The 21,760-nt window shown below is 41.3% G+C and overlaps 1 protein-coding gene across 1 annotated transcript in view; it reads left to right on the top strand.

The window, feature by feature from the left end:
• The first annotated feature begins 1,403 nt into the window (after positions 1-1,403).
• The window catches only part of zmp:0000000755 (phosphofurin acidic cluster sorting protein 2), a 54,533-nt gene continuing 34,176 nt past the window's right edge, over positions 1,404-21,760 (top strand). Inside the window, exon 1 of the mRNA XM_028603283.1 lies at positions 1,404-1,720. Coding sequence (XP_028459084.1) covers positions 1,509-1,720 — 212 coding nt within the window. The 5' untranslated portion in view covers positions 1,404-1,508. The remainder of the gene's footprint in view (positions 1,721-21,760) is intronic.

Raw genomic sequence — 21,760 nt, 5'->3', positions numbered from 1 at the left:
AAATAACCCTAGGGGATGTTGCCACTGTTACAGTTTGGAAGATTAAATGCTGTCAGGTGCACAGAGTTGCCTAGCAATGATTAAAGATTAGATTGCTTAACACTGAGAGCATGTTTTGCAGTGGCAACAATATATCCCATGAGATTGCAGACAAAGTACTGAGCATATTTGCGTATTCACCTGTGGGTGTCTTTGTGAGCCAATGGTTAACTGTTCTATTGAAGTTCTAAACAAACAGTCGGAAAAGTCTATAAGGAAAGGTGAACGTGCCGGCAATAATGATTTGATGGAAGAATGATGTCAAACTACAGATTGTGCAAAACGTTTGACAAAACAAGGAAGTTTTTTTTCTCCCCAGTCTGTTGAAACAGGCTGTCACACATGTTACCCAACCCTCCTGAGCATGTCAAGTCAAGTCAGCTTTATTTGAGTCCTTAGTCACAGTTACTGTCAATGGGTTTCACAAGACCTGCATTATGAGAACAATGACCAGGTGTCATTATGTGATCAAAGACTGATGACGAATCACAAATAAAGTAGTTATTATCAAAGCAAGTCCTGCCTACTTGAAAGATACATTTGAACGTCTTCAGATTTTCTTTTTAGGAATTGCAATTTAATAATATAACCATGCACAGCAATGTCCAAGTCTTTACTGTAGTGTCTATAGCTATTATACCACCCAAAAAAAAGCCAATGGAAAACAATTGTTTGTATCTTTTTTTGTCAGAAACACAACAGTGTTAGAAGTACTCACATATTACAATAACCTGTTCAACGTGCATTTATAGTATATTTACACTACAATTATATGTAGGCTTACCTCTCCACAACAGCTTTTTCAACTACATTTAAAACTAAATGCTGCATTCATGAGCAATGAAGAGTCAAGTAGCCTATAGTAGTCTACATGTGGTTACAATTTAAAATCCTTTAATTTGCTACACTGCTTACAAAGTTATTCTCAATTTTAGAAGGCAAGTGTGTATTCACCAGAAGATGTGCTTACAGGTCTACATTGCCCAGATTAGACACTTAGCATTTCTGTGTAAGCAAATCTGATAGTATTATGTTGTTTATGCCCATTCTTCTTTATTAACAATTCACAGAGCCAAAAAAAAAACAGAAGTGATGGTGGGGGGAGGGAGGGGGGGAGTGGAGATGAACAAGGCTATAAATGCTAATCACCTAGCTGGTTATTTCCTGTAACATTACTGCCTATAATAGATAAACATGTTCCTGGCATATCCTAAATCTTAACATGAAGTGTAAAAAGAGTATAGCAATGTGTTTTGAGGCCTGGTGGTTGATGGTAAACATGTCCCACCCTAGAAGCAGGGACGTGCTGCCCCCTATCAGTAATGACATGCCCCGCCCCGTCTATCAGCATCTCCAGTCAGTGTAGAGGAGCTGGGAGTCTGGAGGAGCAGGAGCAGGCAGCACAGAGTTCAGCGGCTCCCGCGTTCGTCCGACACTCAGCTAGAGCTGCTCTCCAGGCAGTGGAGGTGATGATGGCGGCGGCTGTAGAGAGAGGAGGCGTCCGGGCCGCTTTCCTGAACCCGAGCAGCGGTGGCGGCGGTGGACCAGCACCGACAACCCTCCAGACTGGAGCGTTAGCCGGGGCTGTGGTCCTGGGCTCGGGCTCCGACAGCATGCCTGTACCCATGAACCTCTTTGCGACCTGGGAGATAGACCGATCATCCCCAAGCTGCGTTCCAAGGTAACGTGAAAAGTGTTTAAGTAAAATACAACAATGTTTACAAATCATCATATCGTTTAATAAATATTGGGCTAACGTTGGACAAACAACGCCCTCGTTGACTGTAACGTTATGGAAGAGATAGCTACGAGCTGCCACACATTTCCAAAACAGTGTTGGGTGGTTGGCTTTACTAGCGCGCTAACTAGCAAGGTGGCTAATGCTAAAGCTACCTAGCAAATAGCACTGGTGCTCGAGTTTCTCTCATGTTTCGTGCTAAAAGCATTTTTTACTTAAAATCGTTTTTGTTTTATTTTTTAAATAACGAAGCAGTTGGTTAAAATGGGCAGTGCTTGCGTGTCTAATGTGCATTCATGTTTTAGACGTTGTCTCAAAGTGTGTAATTGTTTTCTTAACAGTTGGTGTATTCAGTTTTATTCCGACCGTTATGACAACTAGCTAGCGTTAACAAAAGTTCAGCTAACTAGTTTAGCGTCATCGCTGCTGCTCATTTTCTGCTTTGTGGCTACCTTTGCAAATATTACGTTTGCTTTTGTCCATGCAGGCCTGTGCTTGAACTGATTGACGGAATGCATGCCACCTAATAGCAACATAACTGTCTATAAATACAGTGACATGAATGCCGTTCGTCTCATAACTAGCAGGCATGCTTTTCCTCCTTTAGCAGCAATGTTTGTCATGAGCTGTTTGGGCAAATGTGCAGTTCAACAGCTGGCTGGCCATTTGAAATTCACCTACATGTTTTATGTTCAGATAACCCTGCATAACTCAGCGTTGGCTAACCTGTCAAACACAGCTATAAGACCAGCACAAACACAATCACAACCACTTATGGGGTTGACATAGCAGCTGGCACAAGGACAGAGTAAACTGTTTTGATTTTCACTTTAGTGTATGCAGATTTACTCGCAGTCATCCCATTGTATTTCTGTTATTCTCATAACTCTGTTTCATTTCGAGTATAGCAGTAATATTCAGCAATACTCTGCATCAGTATACATTGTCAGTGAGCAGGCACTGCTGCCACCTGACTAGAAACCTCTCGGGAGCTGTGGGCACATTAATCAGCTTTGACCTAGATCAGCTCCACGCATTGGGAGAGAAGTGGGCTTGCAAAGGGAGGGTTTCCTACACAGTCAATCTGCGTGTGCATGTTTTTGTTTGCCTGCTTCCACTTTAGTGCCTGCATGAGTATGCAAGTGTCAGTGGAATTATAGCATGTGGAAAACATGGATAATTTACAGTGATTGTGATCTTTTAAATCTGTCAGAATATTATTCTGTTTTATCTGTGGCAACTCAGCTGCTTTGAAGCCAACTATGATGAGTGTTTTTTTAAGTGACAGCATTGCTCTCTAATCTGCCAGCTCACTACCCTTTTTATTGTCATCCCTTTTGTGAAAATATGATTCCATTATGTTTTTAATGTTAGCTTGTGAAAGGTCAATTAGATTTTGTGACCATAATCTCACGTCTTCCATGACAAAAACTAAAAGAGCATTAATGGCTGTCATGAAATGCCTAAAGGTTTAAGAGCTCTTTTCTTGGCCACAAATAGATAAAACTGACGTACTGTACAAGCAACTAGAAAGCGAGCATGTTTCTGATATCTGTATCCATTAAATGTTAAGACTACTGGTTAGCAGAGAAAGCAGTAGACATGTCAGTGCATTTATAGAGCGTACCATACATGGCACATTGATTTCCTGGCGTTTCTGGCTCTACACTATGTGCTTTCTCTCCACAGTGGAGGAAATACAAGGTGCTGTATTAAAGATGAATAAGGATGAGAATGGATTATTAATGAGGCACAGAGTAAAGTCACCAGTCATTGTTAAGCACAAGGCTGCAGTAGCAGCCTGACACAACTTTGTTGATGTCTATGGTAATTTGTGAGATATATGTAGAAGTGATTAGAGATGTATTATGATAATTGTTTATTTAGGCTAAAAAATCATGTTGTAGTTTTTGCAGTGCTCACAGCTTTTTGCTAAGTAAGTGTAAGTGTTTATAGACCACTTATCCTAGACTGGTGTGAAAGGTCTTGCATGGAGCCCAACCCAAGGCCTGTTTTGGGGATTCTGCCTTGGCATGCTTTCAGGGGCTGGGCCATTTTGTGTGCAGCTGTTTGTTCTTTTACTAGCCTTTAGCAAATGTGAGTGTCCAGCTAAGTGGCATGGTTTCAAATGAGGGCAAAGGGCTGTTAGCAATTGACTGCTTGTTTTATTGTGATACTCTACCATCACACACAGCTGTTGTTAATATGGTGCTGCATTTTAAAAATCGATCCTCCTAAGCCCTGTAGCCATAATGAAAGCCATGCATAGGGGGAAATATTTCATTCAGAATGGAAAATATGTTGTCAGCTCTCGTATGCCATCTCAGCATGGGGTTATGGTTCCTTCCAGCCTTGCTGTTGACACACCTGTGGCACTGGGCCACTAAAGGACTTCTTAAAAAAACTAGGACAACTTTTTTTTTTTGCCTTTCTTTTTTTATGTACTTCTCGACTAATACACAGGATTAAACTAGATTCCTAGACGTATTTGTTATATCTGTTATTTGGAGCCTTTTATTCCTGCACTTTTTTGTATTCGGTTGCTTTTTATATCTAAATGCAACCATAAGCAAGCAGATACGGTGTTATTTTTTTTAACCTTTTATTTATCCAGGTAAGTCGATTAAGAACAACTTCTCATTTGCAACGACGACCTGTCACATTCACACAGTTCCACATTCATATCTTTGCTGCTTTAACTATCAGGTTAGGAGAAGAATAATCTCTCAATTGTTGCTACCTATTCTGGACTATGCAGATATTATATATGCTAACACTACTGCCACTTGTCTACATTCTCTTGATGTGATATACAACAGCCTGTGCCGATTCGTCCTTCGCTGCCCCTATAGGACACATCATTGTGTGATGTATGAACAGCTGTCCTGGCTTGCACCCTCAGCCAGAAGAAAATATAATTGGCTTCAGTTCATTTTTAAATGTATTTACTTTCAATATCCATATTATTTATCGCAATATTTAGTGCCTTACAGTTCACAATATAGCCTTCGTCACAACGAACAGATCTTATTTACTGTCCCTAGAGTTAATAGAGAAGTTGGGAAATATGCTTTCTGTGTTAGAGCTCCTCGTGACTGGAACTGCCTTCCTGCATCTATTCGCTCGCTTACGTCTTTTCCTGTGTTCCGAACTGCTTTGTTAACACATCTTCAGAATACTTGTCTATGTTTCTAGCTTTTCAGATTTGCAATTGATGTGTGTCATGTTATGTATGTGTGTAGGCTATAAATGAATGAGCTTATGTACATAAATGTACATTGTGATGTTAACTTTGTCAGTTATATGTGGGATTATTGTTATATGTTACATTAGTCGTTTCTCAAACATTTTACATGTGATAGGGATGGGGGTAGGGATATTGAGAGCTTATGTGTGTGTAGTGTGGGCATGTGTGTTTTTTATTATTATGTTTTTTGTTTTGTTCTTTTTTCTTCTCTTTTCTGTTTGATTGTATCTACTCTGTTGTTCTGCTGTTCTGTTTTGTACATGATCCTGAGGACCCCTATGAAAACGAGATGCTGCATCTCATGGGGTTGATCCTCTAATAAATGTTCATAAATCAATATATGGAAGCTGCCCAGTACAACCACAGTCTGATCTGCTGGCCACTGAGCAGCTCCACTGGAGCGGTTGGAGGTTAAGGGCCTTGCTCAAGGGCACCTCAGTGGTGGTAATGAGGGAGGGACAAGCGCTGCTCTTTCACTTTTCCCCACCCAGATTATTGCTGTGTGTGATACAGTATTTGACTGTTTCTTACCTGCCAGAAAAGTTTTGTGGCAGCTCCTTCTTTAACAGGCCTGTTGGAATAGTTGGAGAAGCATTGTTTTTATTCCATCACTGCCATGCCTGCCAGTCTGCCACTCCAGTGTTTCTAATACCATGTGGTAGTGTGGCAGCTTTTTTCCTATAAGCGGAGTTTTTTTCTTTTTGTGTTAACCATCTTCTAAAGTAGGCCTAACACAAAACATCTGGAGAGGGTGCTGGACGCAGAGAGGGATTACCCTGCCTTTCCCACATTTTACCCTCAACAAATGGGCCTAGCTGACCATTGTTTTATGTCAAGTAATGTTGCGAAGTAACCAAAAACAACTTTTGGATAAAATGGACAGTAATACAGTAGCTGTGTTTCCATAAACATATGCAGTTTTTGAAGTATCAAATTAGAGAAGCTGTATGGAACCGGCAAAATGTCAGTGTTTTCCACATACTTAAAGTCACTTTTTTTCCAGTTTCAAATTTAATTTCAGTCAGTGTTGAGAGGTTTCAGGGGAGGGTTCAAGGAGAGCATGATTTACACGTTATCTGACTGGAGTCAGTCTTCTGGACCCATAGCCCTCTGCTCGGAAACCTGGCATCTCGTCGTAGAGTTCAATGGTAGCAGCGCATTAGCCGTTTTCAGGCCCGGTAAACAGTTCCATGGTAACAGCGAGCTCCACCAATCAATGACATTGCCATTGCACTTGGATTGTGGGTAGTGTAGTCTTTAATAAAACATGTTATTCTAAAAACAAGGTTGATATCATACAGCGTAAACAATCTCATAGATTGTGGTCCGTAAGTTTACCTGGGATAGTAACAACATTATGGCTAATAATTAAAATCCTGACTCAGGAGCGCCTGGGTAGCTCACCTGGTAGAGTGTGTGCCCATGTACAAAGGCTCAGTCCTTTCAATAGTTTGCTTAAAATTAGCTTTTTGAAAGGAAACATTACTACTATACAGGGCTCCAGACTAACTTTTTTCACTAGGAGCACAGTGGCCCCCAACAGAAAATTTTAGGGGCACAACCAGAAAATTTAGGGGCACACACCGTAAATCAACATGCTAACCAAATATTCACATTTCTACTAATTTCCACTGTCTTACTAATAAATACTTTGATAATAGATGCAGAAATTACAATGTGCTATTTCAAATTCAGTGTCACTTTTGAAGATGCAACATAGAAGGTAAACTGACAGCCCCATCGCTGTCATGACACTAAAAAAAAATATATATATTTTTTTATTATTGTATTTGTATTTTTTTATAGTATTATTTTTTAGTTTTATTTTCATCATGACCAAATTGAATTGCTCTTAAATGTTTCATGTAAAGCACTTTGAATTGCCTTGTTGCTGAAAGGTGCTGTAGAAATAAAGTAACCTTGCCTTACAGCCTCAGCCAGTCAGTCAGTACCCAGGGCATATAAACCACTGTTGTGCCTGCTCGTCTCACAGGAAGTGTAACATCAACAGCACCGTGACCGCTTTCGGCTCGCCATTAATATCTTAATATAGCAAACGCTGTCTGCGTGAAGTTATGAAAAACTGTAACCACACTTGAAACCACTTTATCGGCATTTCCGTGACTCACTGTGACTTCAAGAAAACTGCAGAGCCGACGTAGTTTGCATCGTCTGCAGCTCTGCGAGTGTGTGTGTTTGTGTCAGAGCTCTGCTCTCTGTCAATTTTTCAGAGAGGACAGATAAGCTTGCTCTCAGGTAGCGAAATTTCAACGTTTAACGTGTTAAAAAAGGGGGCAAATTTACTGGTCGCACATGTGCGACTGGATATAAAATTCAGGCATTTGTTGAGGTAACGATGTGGTATTTGCAGGAATGACACTAATGCATAGGTCAAGATGGTGCTATGTTTATGTACTAACAGTAAAGAATGTGTAGCAGCATGCAGGGGCCGTCTTCCCGAGTTCAAAGACCTTTTACAACTTAACGTCAAAATCCTCATCACTAACATGATAGGAGCAACCAAACAATTCTGTCATGCTTGCCATACAAGCTCGCCAGGCTTCATTGTTTCCAAAACGGTAGGGGAGTTGTTATGGTTACCAATTAACTGCTTTTCAGACTATGGTATTTTTACTTCAAATATGTGTTTGTCGTTTAAGTTTCACTATCTGGGTTCAGAGAGTTGAAGATATCTCCAAAGGTTTTCTCGCAAGCTACAAAATCAACATCTCTCTTCCTCTGACGTTTATCTCGGCATCCTTCTTTCTGTCCGTTTGATTCATGGGAGTCCGGAGATGACCTTATTCTTGTGAGTGGCACAGCCTTATCTGAATAGTAGTAATTGAGTGTACTCTGCTGCAGGCTCTGGTCAGATGTTTGTTTCTTCTGCCCCAATTCTGTATATTGGATCAAACTGATGTGTATAAGTCAGCAAATACATCAGACAAACAACAACAAACTCAGGCCTGGACTAGAGCAACATTATTGCGTATTCTTTGTTCTAGGTCAGTGAATATGAAGACATCACCCTTAAGTCTTGACACATACCCTTATACTGTGATGCAGACAGCTTTTTATTATATCCGGAAGGTTGAATTGTTAACTGCAGTTTGTTCATTTTTTGACCTCAGATGAAACCATTAAGTTAGGATACAAATAAAACCGACTTGTCAGTCAAATAAGATGGGCTTACTGTCTCCTCTCACTTCCTCACTAACCCCTCCATCTCAAGGCTTGGATATTGTTTTTCCCAGCAGGGGAGCTGCAGTAATCTGATTTCATAACAGTAAAAGAAGAGCCAGTAATCTGATGCTGCACACAGACACTGTCTGCGTAATCCTCTGCTTCCTTTTGCAATCATAAACAAGGCCCATCAGCCTTCTCCAGTGCCCTTCAAAAATGTGACACAGCACTCTACAGTACGTCAGTCCGCGTCATGTTTACAATCTTTCTTCGGCCATACCGTCAGAATTGACACCTGATGCAGAACACACAGGCTAAAAAAAAAAAAAGTCAAACAGCTGCTCAGTGTCCAGTTGTCACATTTTGATTATACTGTTCCTCTCTTAACGCTGAATTGCATATTTTATGCTAATTGGTTTTAGGCCTGTACAAGAATAATCCACTTACTGTTCCTTAGTTGGAACACGCGGATTGAAAAATGATCCACTGTTCTAAATGTTGCTGATGAACCTAACTCCTCTTGCATCAAAGAGTTACCCCTGGGGTACACATGTTCCAACTAAACGAGTTCCTTCCTGAGACAATTTTGCAGAGACGCGCTCGTTGCGTCCAGAGCTTAGCACCGCCCCAGGACGACTGTGATTGGTTTAAAGAAAACAACCTCTGACAGTTTTTTTTTTTTTTTTTTTTTCTCCAGGAGTGCATGCTCCTGTTGCCAGACCTTCCTCCGCAGCGCTGTGGAGATAGGTCTGGCAATGTGAGACTATGGTATCCTTGGATAAAATCAGTCCTAACTTGGCTACATGCCGTTCACACACTTACAGTAGACCAATCAGCACCTTCACTCCTCTCGTTTTCATGCCCACTCCCACTGTCTGAAATGTGTCACAATTTCCTTCCCTGGCTTCCTGGAGAAGGAGGAATTTCCTTGGGAAACATTTCACATTCTCGGTGACTAGAGAGCCAGGCTGCTGCTGCTCTGCATTCAGCCCTGTTTTGTATTCTGTTGTTGACCAACAACCTGCTCTCTGGGAGGGGGCAGGATTGGAGCTGTGGATTGCCCACTCTGTTGAAAAGATTTGCTGATCTGGCTCAGAGCTTCACAGTGGACGGTGAATGTGCTGAATGCTCATGTTGAATTCCTCACAAAGGGAAGAAAAGTTTGTTTCCCCCTGCCTGGACCTCAGAATGGGAGACAGGCCAGATTTGTGTGTGGGTGGATACCAGGGTCTCTGCTAGTGAGAGATCCAACTTCCTGATCCAACAAGCAAAGCAAGGGAAACTGTCCTCTGACACGGGGAGGATCCTGTCAAAATAATCACTTTGGGGACAATGTCTCTCAGCTCATTTCTCTCTTGTTCTTGTTCTACTTATTTCCCACCTCTCCCATTCAGGCATTTCCTGAGCTGTATGTGCCAGCAGCAACACCGAGACCATTAGTTCAGATACAAAACACTGGCGTTGATGAGAGTACATGACAGACCATTTGAAAACATGAAACATTTTCATAATAGCAGTCAGAGCTCCTGTGCTGCCTTCTAGCAGAGTCTACTCTTGTAAACAAACACCGGTAGGGGTAGGGTTACTTCATTATTTAAAACAAATGGTAAAAAGCTCCGTGTTATTAGAGGTGTGACGAGATCGTCCCACGAGGTCTCGCGATATTAAAACATGGCGATATTTCTTGTGGAGGTGAAAAGTTGTCTCACGCTATCAGCGCACAAGTACAGAATTACCTACTACCAAGGACCGATTCACATTGAATCAAGCGGTGCCAAATTTCAGTACCTGATAGCGCATAAGCACACGCTTCTCTGTCCTCTCTGCATGTTTCACAGAGAGAAAGCCGGGGCTCTGACACACACACACGCACACGAAGAGGTGCGGTGCAGATGGAGCGAGACTATGTTGCCTCGGCAGTTTGTTTTAAGTCACCGTGAGTCACGACAATGCCGGTAAAGCGGTCGCAAGTCCGCAGACCTTTTCCCATTGCTGTGCTTATAAACCCAATGTAAATATACTGTCCTTGTCCTGGGTAAATAATACCCTGAGAAAATGATCAAGACTTTTCTTCGTGGTTGAGGACATAACCGTCCCTGGAGTGTCAACTCTCAAATAGCATCGAGCACAATGCCCTGCCCACTTGTTTCATCACAGATGAGGAGTCTGAACTGTCTGGAGCCCTCTTTCTGTTCATGTCCCTTTTGCTCAATTAACCCACACTCCAACTGTGCCACTCTTCCCATCTTCTGTGCAAAAAAACTCCATTGGGTTTAATAGACAGAAATTGAGCCCAGTTCCAGACTAAATTGAAATCCAATAGATATGTCCACTAGAAAAACCCTTTGGGTCTAGGACTAGGCTTTAGGGCTTGGTTATACTCCATCTGAACTAGTTCTTATGACATCGTCTGACTATGGGGGGAAATAAAAATGTCTATAGTTTTTCCGAATGGTTACACTTAAGGCCTTTTTTATGGTTCTGCAGAGGCTCCACGCAGAGCTTTCGCCGTAGCCTAAAGTAAGGTGTGTGTGTGTGTGTGTGTGTGTGTGGGGGGGGGGCGGCGATTAGCTTAGGAACAAGTACCAACTCTAGAGTCATAGTGAGAGAAACAAAGTGTCTCCCCTGTTCTTTCTGACCAAGGTGAGAGATCTTTAGCAGGAAAAGTTAACCCTCTCCTTGATTTCATGTTGTTTATGGAGAAGGAGAACCAGTAATAAACTTTTGGTACTACACAAAGAAACTTTTGATAATTAAAAATATTGAGGTTCTCAGTAGGAAACCTCAGACAGACTGCCTGACTCATGGTACGTGTCCATTGCCAAGTGTTATTTATATGCTTCGGATTCCTTGTCTATGTGAGCAGCAGTGCATTGCGTTCTTGTAACTTTCCAGGGACTTTCGAGAAGCGGGGCGTCGAGTTGCCCGCTCCTCATTGGCATTAATTTGAATCCAGGTTACTTTTATGCAAATCGGGGGCGTCCAGCTCGACTGGCCGCCTCTCAAAAACTCACGAAAATCTTTTAAACTGACCGTTGTTGGTCTAAAATAAAGACCGATTCAACAACTGCGTAGCTTATTTCTTGGATAAAATGTTTTCAGAAACACATTTTGGTTAACTATTTGTGTAAAGTAAGAGAGTTTCCAAACGGGCCACCATGGGTGCAGACAGCCCCACGTGAAGCGTTCGTCCAATCGGGTGCAGCCATTAGAGTTGTCGGAGGGTGTAGTCTGTTTTCTTTGCTTGTCAGTGGTCAGTGAAGAGAAACTGATAACTGGTGGCAAGCACACCAGGCAGTGTGGGGCCTTTCATTAAAACTAAGCATCTGTTTTTGAAGACCTACCACATTTTCTCTTTTGTATCTCACAGTCTGTACTTCCTCTCTAAACATGATCTTCCCCTCTACCTGTCCTGATTAAGGCATTACGTCTCTTGTTTATTTCAGTAATGGTGTTTCTTTTCAGATAAAAGTTGACCATCTCTACAGCAGGGCTTTTCAATTTTTTTTGTTATTTAGCAGCATATTGTTAGCGGTGTTATTACTCTGGCCTAATTAGCCTCACCTTTCCATTTTCACCCACCACCGTCACTGGTGTTAGAATTACTACTGCATGGATACAGAGAAACTGTGTACAGAAACTCTGGAGAAACTGGAGCTCTGACACATTCAGCACATTAGTCACTTGGACATATTAAGCTTGGGGGGGGGGTCAGAAAGCATTTTTGGGCTGTTATCATTCATTTCAAGTAATAGTGCCAAAACAGTATAATTACATGCACCAGTCGGCAGCAGTGGTGGATATTAAAAGCCATGATAGTGACAATGCATCGCTTGTTTATTAACTTTCCTTCCTGTGAAGTTTTTTTTTTTTTTTTATCATTGTAAGAACTAAAGCAGAATCATAACTGCTGATGCTGACCATTGTATATTTATTGATCCCAGTTCACAGTGACTCTTCATTATTTTTTCTATAAGTGTTGTCTACCTTGCAGAAAATAGTTTTGAGCACAGTTGTGGAAGGTCTGTTTGTCAGCTTCACTGCAGCTAGCATCATTGGCACAGACAATACACAGCCTTTCTCTATTCCTAAACCAATATTTTCTAATCTTGATTCCTCAGTAGAAATATGTTCGTAACATGGCCACTCTTTGTCTTTGTTTACAGGCAGATAATGGCTGAGGGTGTCAGATCTTTTCTTTTTTTTGTGTGAAATATCTGTTCAATGAGAGCATAAAGACAGAGATGATCAAGGTGGCTGCAGGGAGTTAAAGGGCAGACTTAATCCAGTCTAAAGCTAATCAGAGGCACCATATGGCAGTATGAAATATGTATAGTAAACCTGAATAGATGAAATGTCAGCTCTGTGTAAATTGAACTCAAAGGCAGCACCAAGTTTTGCTCAGTTTCACACCCTCTAACAACATTAATGGGAATAGGCCTAGTCTTTGCCGGCTCTTAGATTTCTAACAATTAGTACATTTTAATCTGTTTGGCTAGATTTTTGCCAAGGTGTGATTCTGATGTGTAAAAGCTCCCGTCGGTCAATGCAGAGGTTGGGAAGGCTTTCCTCTACATTCTTTTCCATTGCATGGTCATCCTTGCCCAATCCAGCCCATTCATCAGAGCTTTTTTTATTTTTAAAGATGAATTATACAAGCAAGCTACAAATACTGGACCCTGATATGCTGAGCACATTTTAATTTATTCATGCTGTTTTGCAATTCCAAATATTTCCTAGTAAGAATGACTTCACTTTCATAATAATGGCTGACATTGTATTCTGCTTAGTATTGAGCAACACTGTCTCTGTTATTCATCCATCCCTGGCAACAAAGTTACCTGTTCTGGAATTTTTTAATTGTCAGGAAACTGCCATCACATTAACTATTATAGTTACTATTACTATTATAGTGTGTCTTGATTTTAGAACTCTATATATAAATAAATAAATAAATAGGCATGTGTCCTGTTTAAACACTTGCTTGCTTTTTTTCAAGGTGTATTTCCCATTTTGATCCTACCAGTAGACCCCAGGCAAAGGAACATTCCTGACAGGCAGACCATCCACCTTAATAGGATTTTTAAGCTCTGTCATAACCTTGGTTATAACAAGGTTATGACAGATTCACCTTCATTTGTTGGACTGGATTCACAGGATCAAGGTGAATCACAGGATTCACCTTCATTTGTTGGACTGGTACTGTAGACTCATTCATTATGAAGTCCTTGGATGCAGCAGCCATGAACTTGAAGGTCTACCCTTAGTAAGAGGATGTAATATGGGTTGCAGTAGTTAGACCAAAAGGATTATCATTTTCTGCATGTTAGGTAAATATCGTCTGCCATGTTACAGTGAAAACACACCAGGCGCGCAGCTATTTTTTATTTCGGCACCCATGTTATCCAATCTGTCCGTTCATACCGGCCGTGTAGCGTCCGTGTCGGCCTGCATGCTGCAGCAATCGTTTTGGCGTCTCCTCCGTTTTCTTGCGCGAGATGTGAGTGTACACACACACACACACACACACACACACACACACACACACACATATAGGCTACAATTTCCCCAACTCATCCTGTCTCTTTCTATCGGAGAGAGAGAGCCGAGAGGTGAAGGATCACTTTGTGGGATCAGGCACGTACCTACACTACATGGGCTATACTTGCGCTCCCGGTGTGTTTTCACTGTTAGTCTGTTATGGTGTACTGTAGCTGATCTTGACAAGGTGTCTTACTTTGGCTCCGATCTTGCCTGTAAACATGCCATGTCTGGTCGGATCTTGTCTTGGATGGACACTACAAACACGGGCCCTGCTGACCTCATCCGTTTGTGGTCGAGGCTGAACAAAAGAGCTGTTTAGCACTGCAACAAAGGATGCCAGCCATGTACTGAGTTCCTGGAAAGGATTGTGAGATCACTGAGGTAATGAATGCAGCACAGGGTCGTAATTGGTATCAAAGAGGCTGAAGAGTTGAGAAATCACGTGTATCTTATGTTCATAAGCACTTTGTCGGTTAGTTTGGCTTACCGCCAGTAGAACTCTTTCTCACAGCATGTGCTTGACTTGATGATGAAACATGAGGACAGGTTCACCCCATTATTGTTTCCTGATATCAAACATGGATTCTTCTACCCTATATTTCTCAATAGTAAGAATACACAACTTGCTAGCACACCCTTTATTATCAGAGAAAAGACTTACCAAACCAGCTTCACAACAAGGGCATACTGGTCAAACCTCTGATTCACACTTAACAGACATAAATACATTTTTCAAATGGGCGTTTGAGGGAAAGCACTAGCTTAAAATATAAAAGGGAAATAAAATCTTGCACTGAGTTTAAGGCACCAGCCCTGTGTAGTATTATATACAATGTGCTGGTAATCCCAACTACAGTCAGATTTTGCCACAGCTCTGCGAAGCCTCATGACCACAGAGTTCACAAAGAGCATATTACAGAGTATTATGACAGCTACGAGTGTGGCTATTACGTCCTCTTTTCTCGCATTCTCGGAAACAACCGGATTATCTGCTTCCGGATCTGTTCATCTTATCATAACACGTCCGCCGGGTTTCATACCTGAGTGATGACACCTATCATGCCTTCCCGTTTGCACCAAATCGCTCCATTGAAGCTCATGTGTCTGCAGCAGCTGGCCGAACAAAGTTATAATTCATCCTAGCAATGACTTGACAAAAACTACATGTTGAATGAGGGATATTAAAAAACGGTCAATGGATGTGTGGTTGCATCTTAACTACCAGAGCCAGATGGAAGGATTTCTGCCAGCTCTAGGAGTGTGAAGATATTTTGTTAGAGCACCAATTGTCAACCCTAGAATATCGCCGCAATATCGATATCGAGGTATTTGGTCAAGAATATCGTGAGATCTGATTTTCTCCCTATTGCCCAGCCCTAGCCAGCTCTCAACCATTCTCAGCAGTATTCTGTACAAGTAACCATTTCTTACCATTTTACCTTGCACCTTGGCTTTGGGTTTATAATAGGGGCCATCATGGGTTTGGATCTATGTGTAGAGTTGTTTGCTTGTTGTTCCTGTGTCCATGTGGGTTTCCTCCAACAATCCAAAAATAAGCAGGATTGGTGCATTTAGCCAGCACTTAGCTTGGCTAAAATATGGCCGTCAGAACAGTGATCATACAGATGGAGAGTGGAGGCTTTATTAGTAGGTGCATTCAAGAATTTCCAATGAGAAATACCTCCCGTCCTGTGGATTCTGCTACAGAACAAGTTTGAGAGGTTTCATTTCATGTTTGATATTTGTTTACCACCATTAAAAACTGGGCAACATAAGAATCCATAGTAACTAACATTCAGGATGAGTAAGGCTGTATGCTGCAGGCAGGGTGACACTTTTGACAGCCACCTTTCAAGCCTACAAGGGTTAGTGTTTAATGATCACATCATTTTAGGCCTATGTCTAAATAACATTGTAAGGGCTCTGTTTAGCTTAATCACGCGACTTCTGACCAGGCTTTAAGCTGCCATCTCATTACAAAATATTTTGCATCGTGTTGTAGTTAATGAGTGCACACCATCTGTTGTTTTGCATGATGTGAATGAATGCCTGATGTGAAATGTTTGTCACAAATATAAAAGATTAAAAGATATATTTGTAATTTCTGCCTTAATGCCGACCTCTGACATTCAGCAATGTGTTAGAATCAAAAAAGTCAAAACAGACCCACGACTTGTCCCCCATCAAGCCTATGCCTGTGGCTTTACAAACCTCTTTGGCACATCACAAGCCATCATATGAAGGTTACTTATACATAAAAAGGTTGGTTTGATTTCAGTCTTATTTTGCTTTTAACCTTTGAGTCCTGTTGTTATTGTGACCATTCAGTTGTTAATCACACATTAACTTAACAGTCACAGAAACCAGGCCTTGCCAAATGAATAGCTTGCTCTTGTTCTTTGCGTACCCTGGTCACAGCCTCTTCCTCCTTATTCACTGTGAGCTTGAGAAGATTTTGTTGGGGGAATTAAAGCCCGACCAGCATATGGCCATCTGGCACATACTGTACAACCAGATATTTGGGGGTTAAACTAGCTTTTGCATGCAAGCCTAAGTGCAGGCTAAGCTTGCATGGCACATTCTACTGTGTGAAGTTGTTAAAACCGATCCTTTCAATCTTTGTGGATTTGTCTTCATCGCTCCTAATGTAGGTTGGATTAAAAAATTAATTTTGCTCCTTCTAAATTAACTACCATTATTCTCTTTAATTACTTCTCTGTTCCCTCTCTAGCCTCAGTGTGTTACAATCTCCATTTCTTTCCCATATTTAAATCCCATATCTAAAAACTGAAATTGAAACCAAAAATGTAAAGCGGATGATTTATTCATGTGGGTGGTGTGGGTATGGATTTGAGAATGTAGGGCTTTGTTTTGCGCCTTTTCCGTTTGTTTACAATATGATTGAAAGGGCCATGAATAAAATATCAAATATAAAGAAAGGGAACGTCCGTGTGTTGCTTCCTGAGCAAATCTCGCAAGTTCCATATGCCTCGCCGTGAATAGATTTGCCCCCGTTTTTCTTGTAGGAGAATAAAATATTCAGAAGTAGCTTTTAGACCAGCGTTCCCTTTATTTGGACTAAATTATGTAACTAAACGTGAACAAATAATAGCGTTATGAAAGAACAAAGTGCTTTGCCTTCCCTAAGCAATGGCATTGACTGGAGACAAAGGGCTTTTTTGGTCAGTCCCCCACATACAAGCAAGCGCCATACACAGCTTCCTTAAGAATCTCACACAGAACATTATGTTCAAGCATGTTTTATTAAAAGAATGGGACCGCCTTCACATCTCAAGCAGAGAATACGAGAAATAGCCCATTGAAAGCACTAAAAGCATTACTTGAAGTCTTTTCCTAGCTTGGAAGGACCCCCAGCGCATACCAAACATAGACAGTGTCTTTTTCATTCAGCCCTCTGTTACATCACTTATCCTCCATCCTCTTCATCCCCCCTGCTTTGTGCCTCTGGCCATTGCTGTGCAGTGATCCGAGGGCATGGAACTGGCAAAACATCAACTAGAATGCTGACCAGGGGGAAAAGAATTACAAAAGTGTGTTTTTGTTTAGGCAGCATGTCATTCAATTAAAAAGGCTTTGTTGGCCTCTCTCTCTGTGCCATGCGCATTCATTTGTAGTGTATGAGCACCATGTCCATATTTGCATGATTCCTTTTTTTTTCTTCTTTTCGGCCCTATAAATGTTAAGATGGTAAGGTCACTACTACGGTCTTTTCAACTGAGACAAATGGGAACATAAGCATTGACACTCAGCAGCCATATCTCAACAGAAGACTTTGACGACTGTCTCTTTGTAGGCTCTTAAACTTAAGAGTGTTTCAGTAACAAGTTACTCGAGATGCTGCTGTCACTAAAGTGGTCCAGAAATAGCATTGAGATAGTAGCCACATGTACTCTCGCATGCCAGCCTTTCTTGGACTGATGGCTTTGAAGGATGTTGATGTAGACGGGATCTGTGTTGTTGACACCAGTCCAGACGAGAAACACTCTTGAGGGATGTTGTGAAATACATGTAATGGAAGCATTTGTTTTTTAACCTAGTAAGCTAGACTTTCTGAAACAATTCTTCCCAAAAGCATTGTTGTCAACTGTAGCTGTCTGAGTTCCACAAGGATTTTCATTGTGGGAACATTAAATATGTATAGCTCTTCAAGATTTAATTTTCATCATCATGTGAAGAAAGATCCCTATGTGATTGGCCTCTTTTTTTGTTCTGACTTTTTTAAAAACAAGGAATCAACCGAGGGAAAGCTCTGTCTCGGTCTCAATGTTCTCGCCTTCATCACAACGATTATTCCCTCACATGCCGCCAGTGACATCTTCTCAAATCTGATGCACAGTGTCTGTGGAGTTGATTTCAGATTTGGGGTTTACTTTTTAAAAAATTACCTTTTGATGTCCGTGTAATACAAGCTATGCCTGCTGTCACATAAGCAGTCTCCAGACAGACCTATCATTTCACCAAAGAGCCAAACTCAAAGTAGGGAGTGGCCAAAGCTTGGTGTTGGGCCAGTTCTCTTTGAGACCCGACATCAGAGAAACACGTGTGTGTGTTATGTGTGTTGTGTGTGTTGTGTGTGTTGTGTGTGTTGTGTGTGTTGTGTGTGGTGTGTTGTGTGTGTTAAAGAAAGCCAGCCTGACTCAGGGGAGGGTGAGGTCAGCTTTAATACGGGTGGGCCAAGTTATTCAGTCTGCACTGGAAGGGAGAAAGAGAGAGAGACAAGGCAACATGACTATCTCCTCCATTCAGTTGTAAAACGTGTGTGTATGATATGTAGGTGTAGTTGCACACGTGTGTTAATACATTCTTTTTAGCCTCTCTGTGTCACTGGTGATTCAGTCGATCTAAAAAGCTTGAAGTGATGAAGTGGTAACCTTGGACCTTCCTTGAACTGTGAAAGCTTTAAATTTTTTTCTCCTGAAGTCTTCTTGGCCTGGCATTAACATGTGTCTTGGGTTATCAGCTCACAAGTGGACAGCATTAAGTACAGGTGTGAATGCATCCAAGACTAGAGGTGTTGAAATTAATCAAATAATCGAGGCATGGAATCGTGGACATGGACGGATGGATAATCTGCAGGCTCATAATTGATTATTTCTATTTACAATTTAATGTAGGCCTAACAACATTTCTGTTTACATATTCGTTTATGCTTTGCACATTCAGGAAGTGCCATGTGCTCAGTGCTGTAGTTTTATGTATTCAATTTATTTAGTATTAGAGCACTGCAGAATGTTTTGTTTTTGAAGCTTGAAAAGCTATGAATTAAATATCCTATGTGGCTTTAATAGAAAAATGTATTTGATGCATCGAGATATCGAATTGAATCGCTGACATACGAGTACGTCAAACATCTTGGGTGATTTGATTTGGCTGGAACACGTCAAGGAATAGGACCAGTCTGTATTGTGTTAATTTATTCTTTTTTTTTTTTTTCGACAGACTATGCACGGGAAGTGCATTCTGCCACCCCGCTGGTTAAAAACAACAATGCAAATGGAAATGATGTACATGTTGATTTGCATATTTAGCGGGGAGGTGAGATCCAGTCACAAGTGGCCACTCATGGCACATGTGGAGACGCATTCTAATGCCAGGTGTGTACTGACGCACTCAGAGCTGTCCACTTGTGATCGGATCACCCAAGACGCATGTTAGGGCCAGGTCTGAACAGGGCCCTTGTTATTGCTGTAGAGAAGATGGATGAAGCAGCTGCACCATGCTATATAACCCCACAATCACAGGCCTCTTATCAGAAGCCAAATATTTGACCACGGCTGTTTGAGTGTACTGCCTGATAAGTGGTTTTGTTTGTCTAGGACAGATAAAAGTGAAAGGATTTGAGAGTAGCCTCAGACGCACCATCTTTCCTAACTCAATGACTTCAGCAGAAGTTTCAGTTCAGTAAAATAAAAAGGCATTAATGGGCAGGTAAAAAAAAGATGTTGTCATGGCTGTTTGGAGAGAGAGAGAGAGAGAGAGAGAGAGAGAGAGAGAGAGAGAGAGAGAGAGAGAGAGAGAGAGAGAGAGAGAGAGAGAGAGAGAGAGAGAGAGAGAGAGAGAGAGAGAGAGAGAGAGAGAGAGAGAGAGAGAGAGAGAGAGAGAGAGAATTCCCTACCGACCCATGACCTCAACTGACAACCAACCGGAACCAAACCAGTTTTATTTATTTTTATGCCGAAGCCTTTTTCTTCACACCTCACACAAATAAGAGCACCTCCATACCTTTCCTTAGTTATATTTCTACGTCACTTTGAGCAGGCTGTATACTCTAAAAGAGGCAAATGGCTTCGTATTCTAATGGCCTTGCTTTATTTTAGAAGCCGAAAAGGCCAACAGCTAATGACGGCACATCGAGTGACTTGGACACACTAATGGGCTTAGATGGGCCAGAACTACTCACGCTGCTGTGAGGGATGCCATACAGGCTAAACCTATTACCCGTAAAGTGCTCAGGCACCTAGTGGGCACCCCCCTGTCAGAGCAGTCAATAACTTTTCATTTTAACATGCAATGAGACTCAGTTGTTTTATATGGCCATGCTAGTAATGGAATTACTCCAATTAGCCTTGGACATAATTTTGATTCCTGCATTGATCTTCAACTGTGACATATTTATTCCCCTCACCGTGTTGAAGGTTAAATGTGAGCGGAGTAAAAGTCCTGCATTATACTGTAACATATCAAAAGTAAAAGGAATGTTTCTGCAGTAAAATTCCCCCTATGACTGATGTATTATTATATATTACATTATGAAATCAATTAATCAATTTATTTGTCACGTGAGATCATATATAAAATGCAATTCCAGTAAAATACATAAATACATAACCCATTGCTATTAACCTATGTGTGTTAATTGTATAGCCCACTTGTTCTTGATAGGCTGGAAACAATAGACATCGCTGATGGTTAGCTTAGCACGCATATAACCATATCCATAGTAAATCAAAGGCAGCATGCTAGCTACCTTCATATGTTAAGCTAAAGGTCAATGGTTTGGGCTACTACTTAGCCTACTGCTATTGAGGCCACACCCTCTGCACAGATCATTTCTAGAATCCAACATTCAGCAGCAGATTGAAGCTGATTGAAGACAGTACTGCATTTGAGCCCAAGGACTACATCCCATCCAAATTTCCATAATTTCCATTAACTCCCATGAAAGTTTCCAAAATTCCCCAGCTAAACTTTCCATGGAAAGCAATATTAAAAATATCCAGTTTATTCCCATTAATTCCCATGAAAGTTTCCAAATTGGAATGTTTCCAAAATTCCCCACCTAAACTTTCCATGGAAAGTTTCCACCCCTTTGCAACCCTAGACAAGGTGGCCCTCAACTAAACACTGCTTTTATATAAGGAGTCACAAGCCAGGTTGGAGACCACTGTTTTTCTCTTTTAACAGTATTGTTAAGCATACATGTTCTCCTATTGTGTAAAGTAATGGATAATTATATCCGTCGGTCATAAATGTAGTGGAGTAAAAAGTATAATATTTACCCCTGAAATGTAGTTCAAGTATAAAGTAGCATAAAATAGAAATACTTAAGTGAAGTAGACTTACTGAAAATTGTACTAAAGTGCAGTACTTGGGTAAATGTTCTTGGTTATTTTCCACCATTGGTCCGGAGTATGATCCACACCAACAAGAGTCCATATAACCAGATTACCAGTGTGCATGTGAGGATCAATAAACCCAGTCTATAACAATGATGACCCAATCAGAAGAGCTTGGCAGGCAATGTGTTGGCTTAACCAACGCAAGCACCAAAACTGAGAGAGGGATTTCCCCTGTGGGCTCTTATCAACTGGGAAACAGACAGAACGTGTTTCACTTATCTTTGCTTTCCACCGCCTGGTCACAGATATATTGAACTGGAGACTGCTGTATAACTTCTCCGCCCACCCTGTCTTCTCAATGGATTGATAACACGGCTGTGTTTTGGTGCTATTTGGCACAGAGCGGCGCGCTCTGATCCCACACCAGGC

This window comes from Perca flavescens, chromosome 17, assembly GCF_004354835.1.
Source record: "Perca flavescens isolate YP-PL-M2 chromosome 17, PFLA_1.0, whole genome shotgun sequence".
Classification (NCBI taxonomy): domain Eukaryota; kingdom Metazoa; phylum Chordata; class Actinopteri; order Perciformes; family Percidae; genus Perca; species Perca flavescens.
The sequence above is the reverse complement of the archived record's forward strand: the minus strand, read 5'-3'. Positions and strand labels throughout refer to the sequence as shown.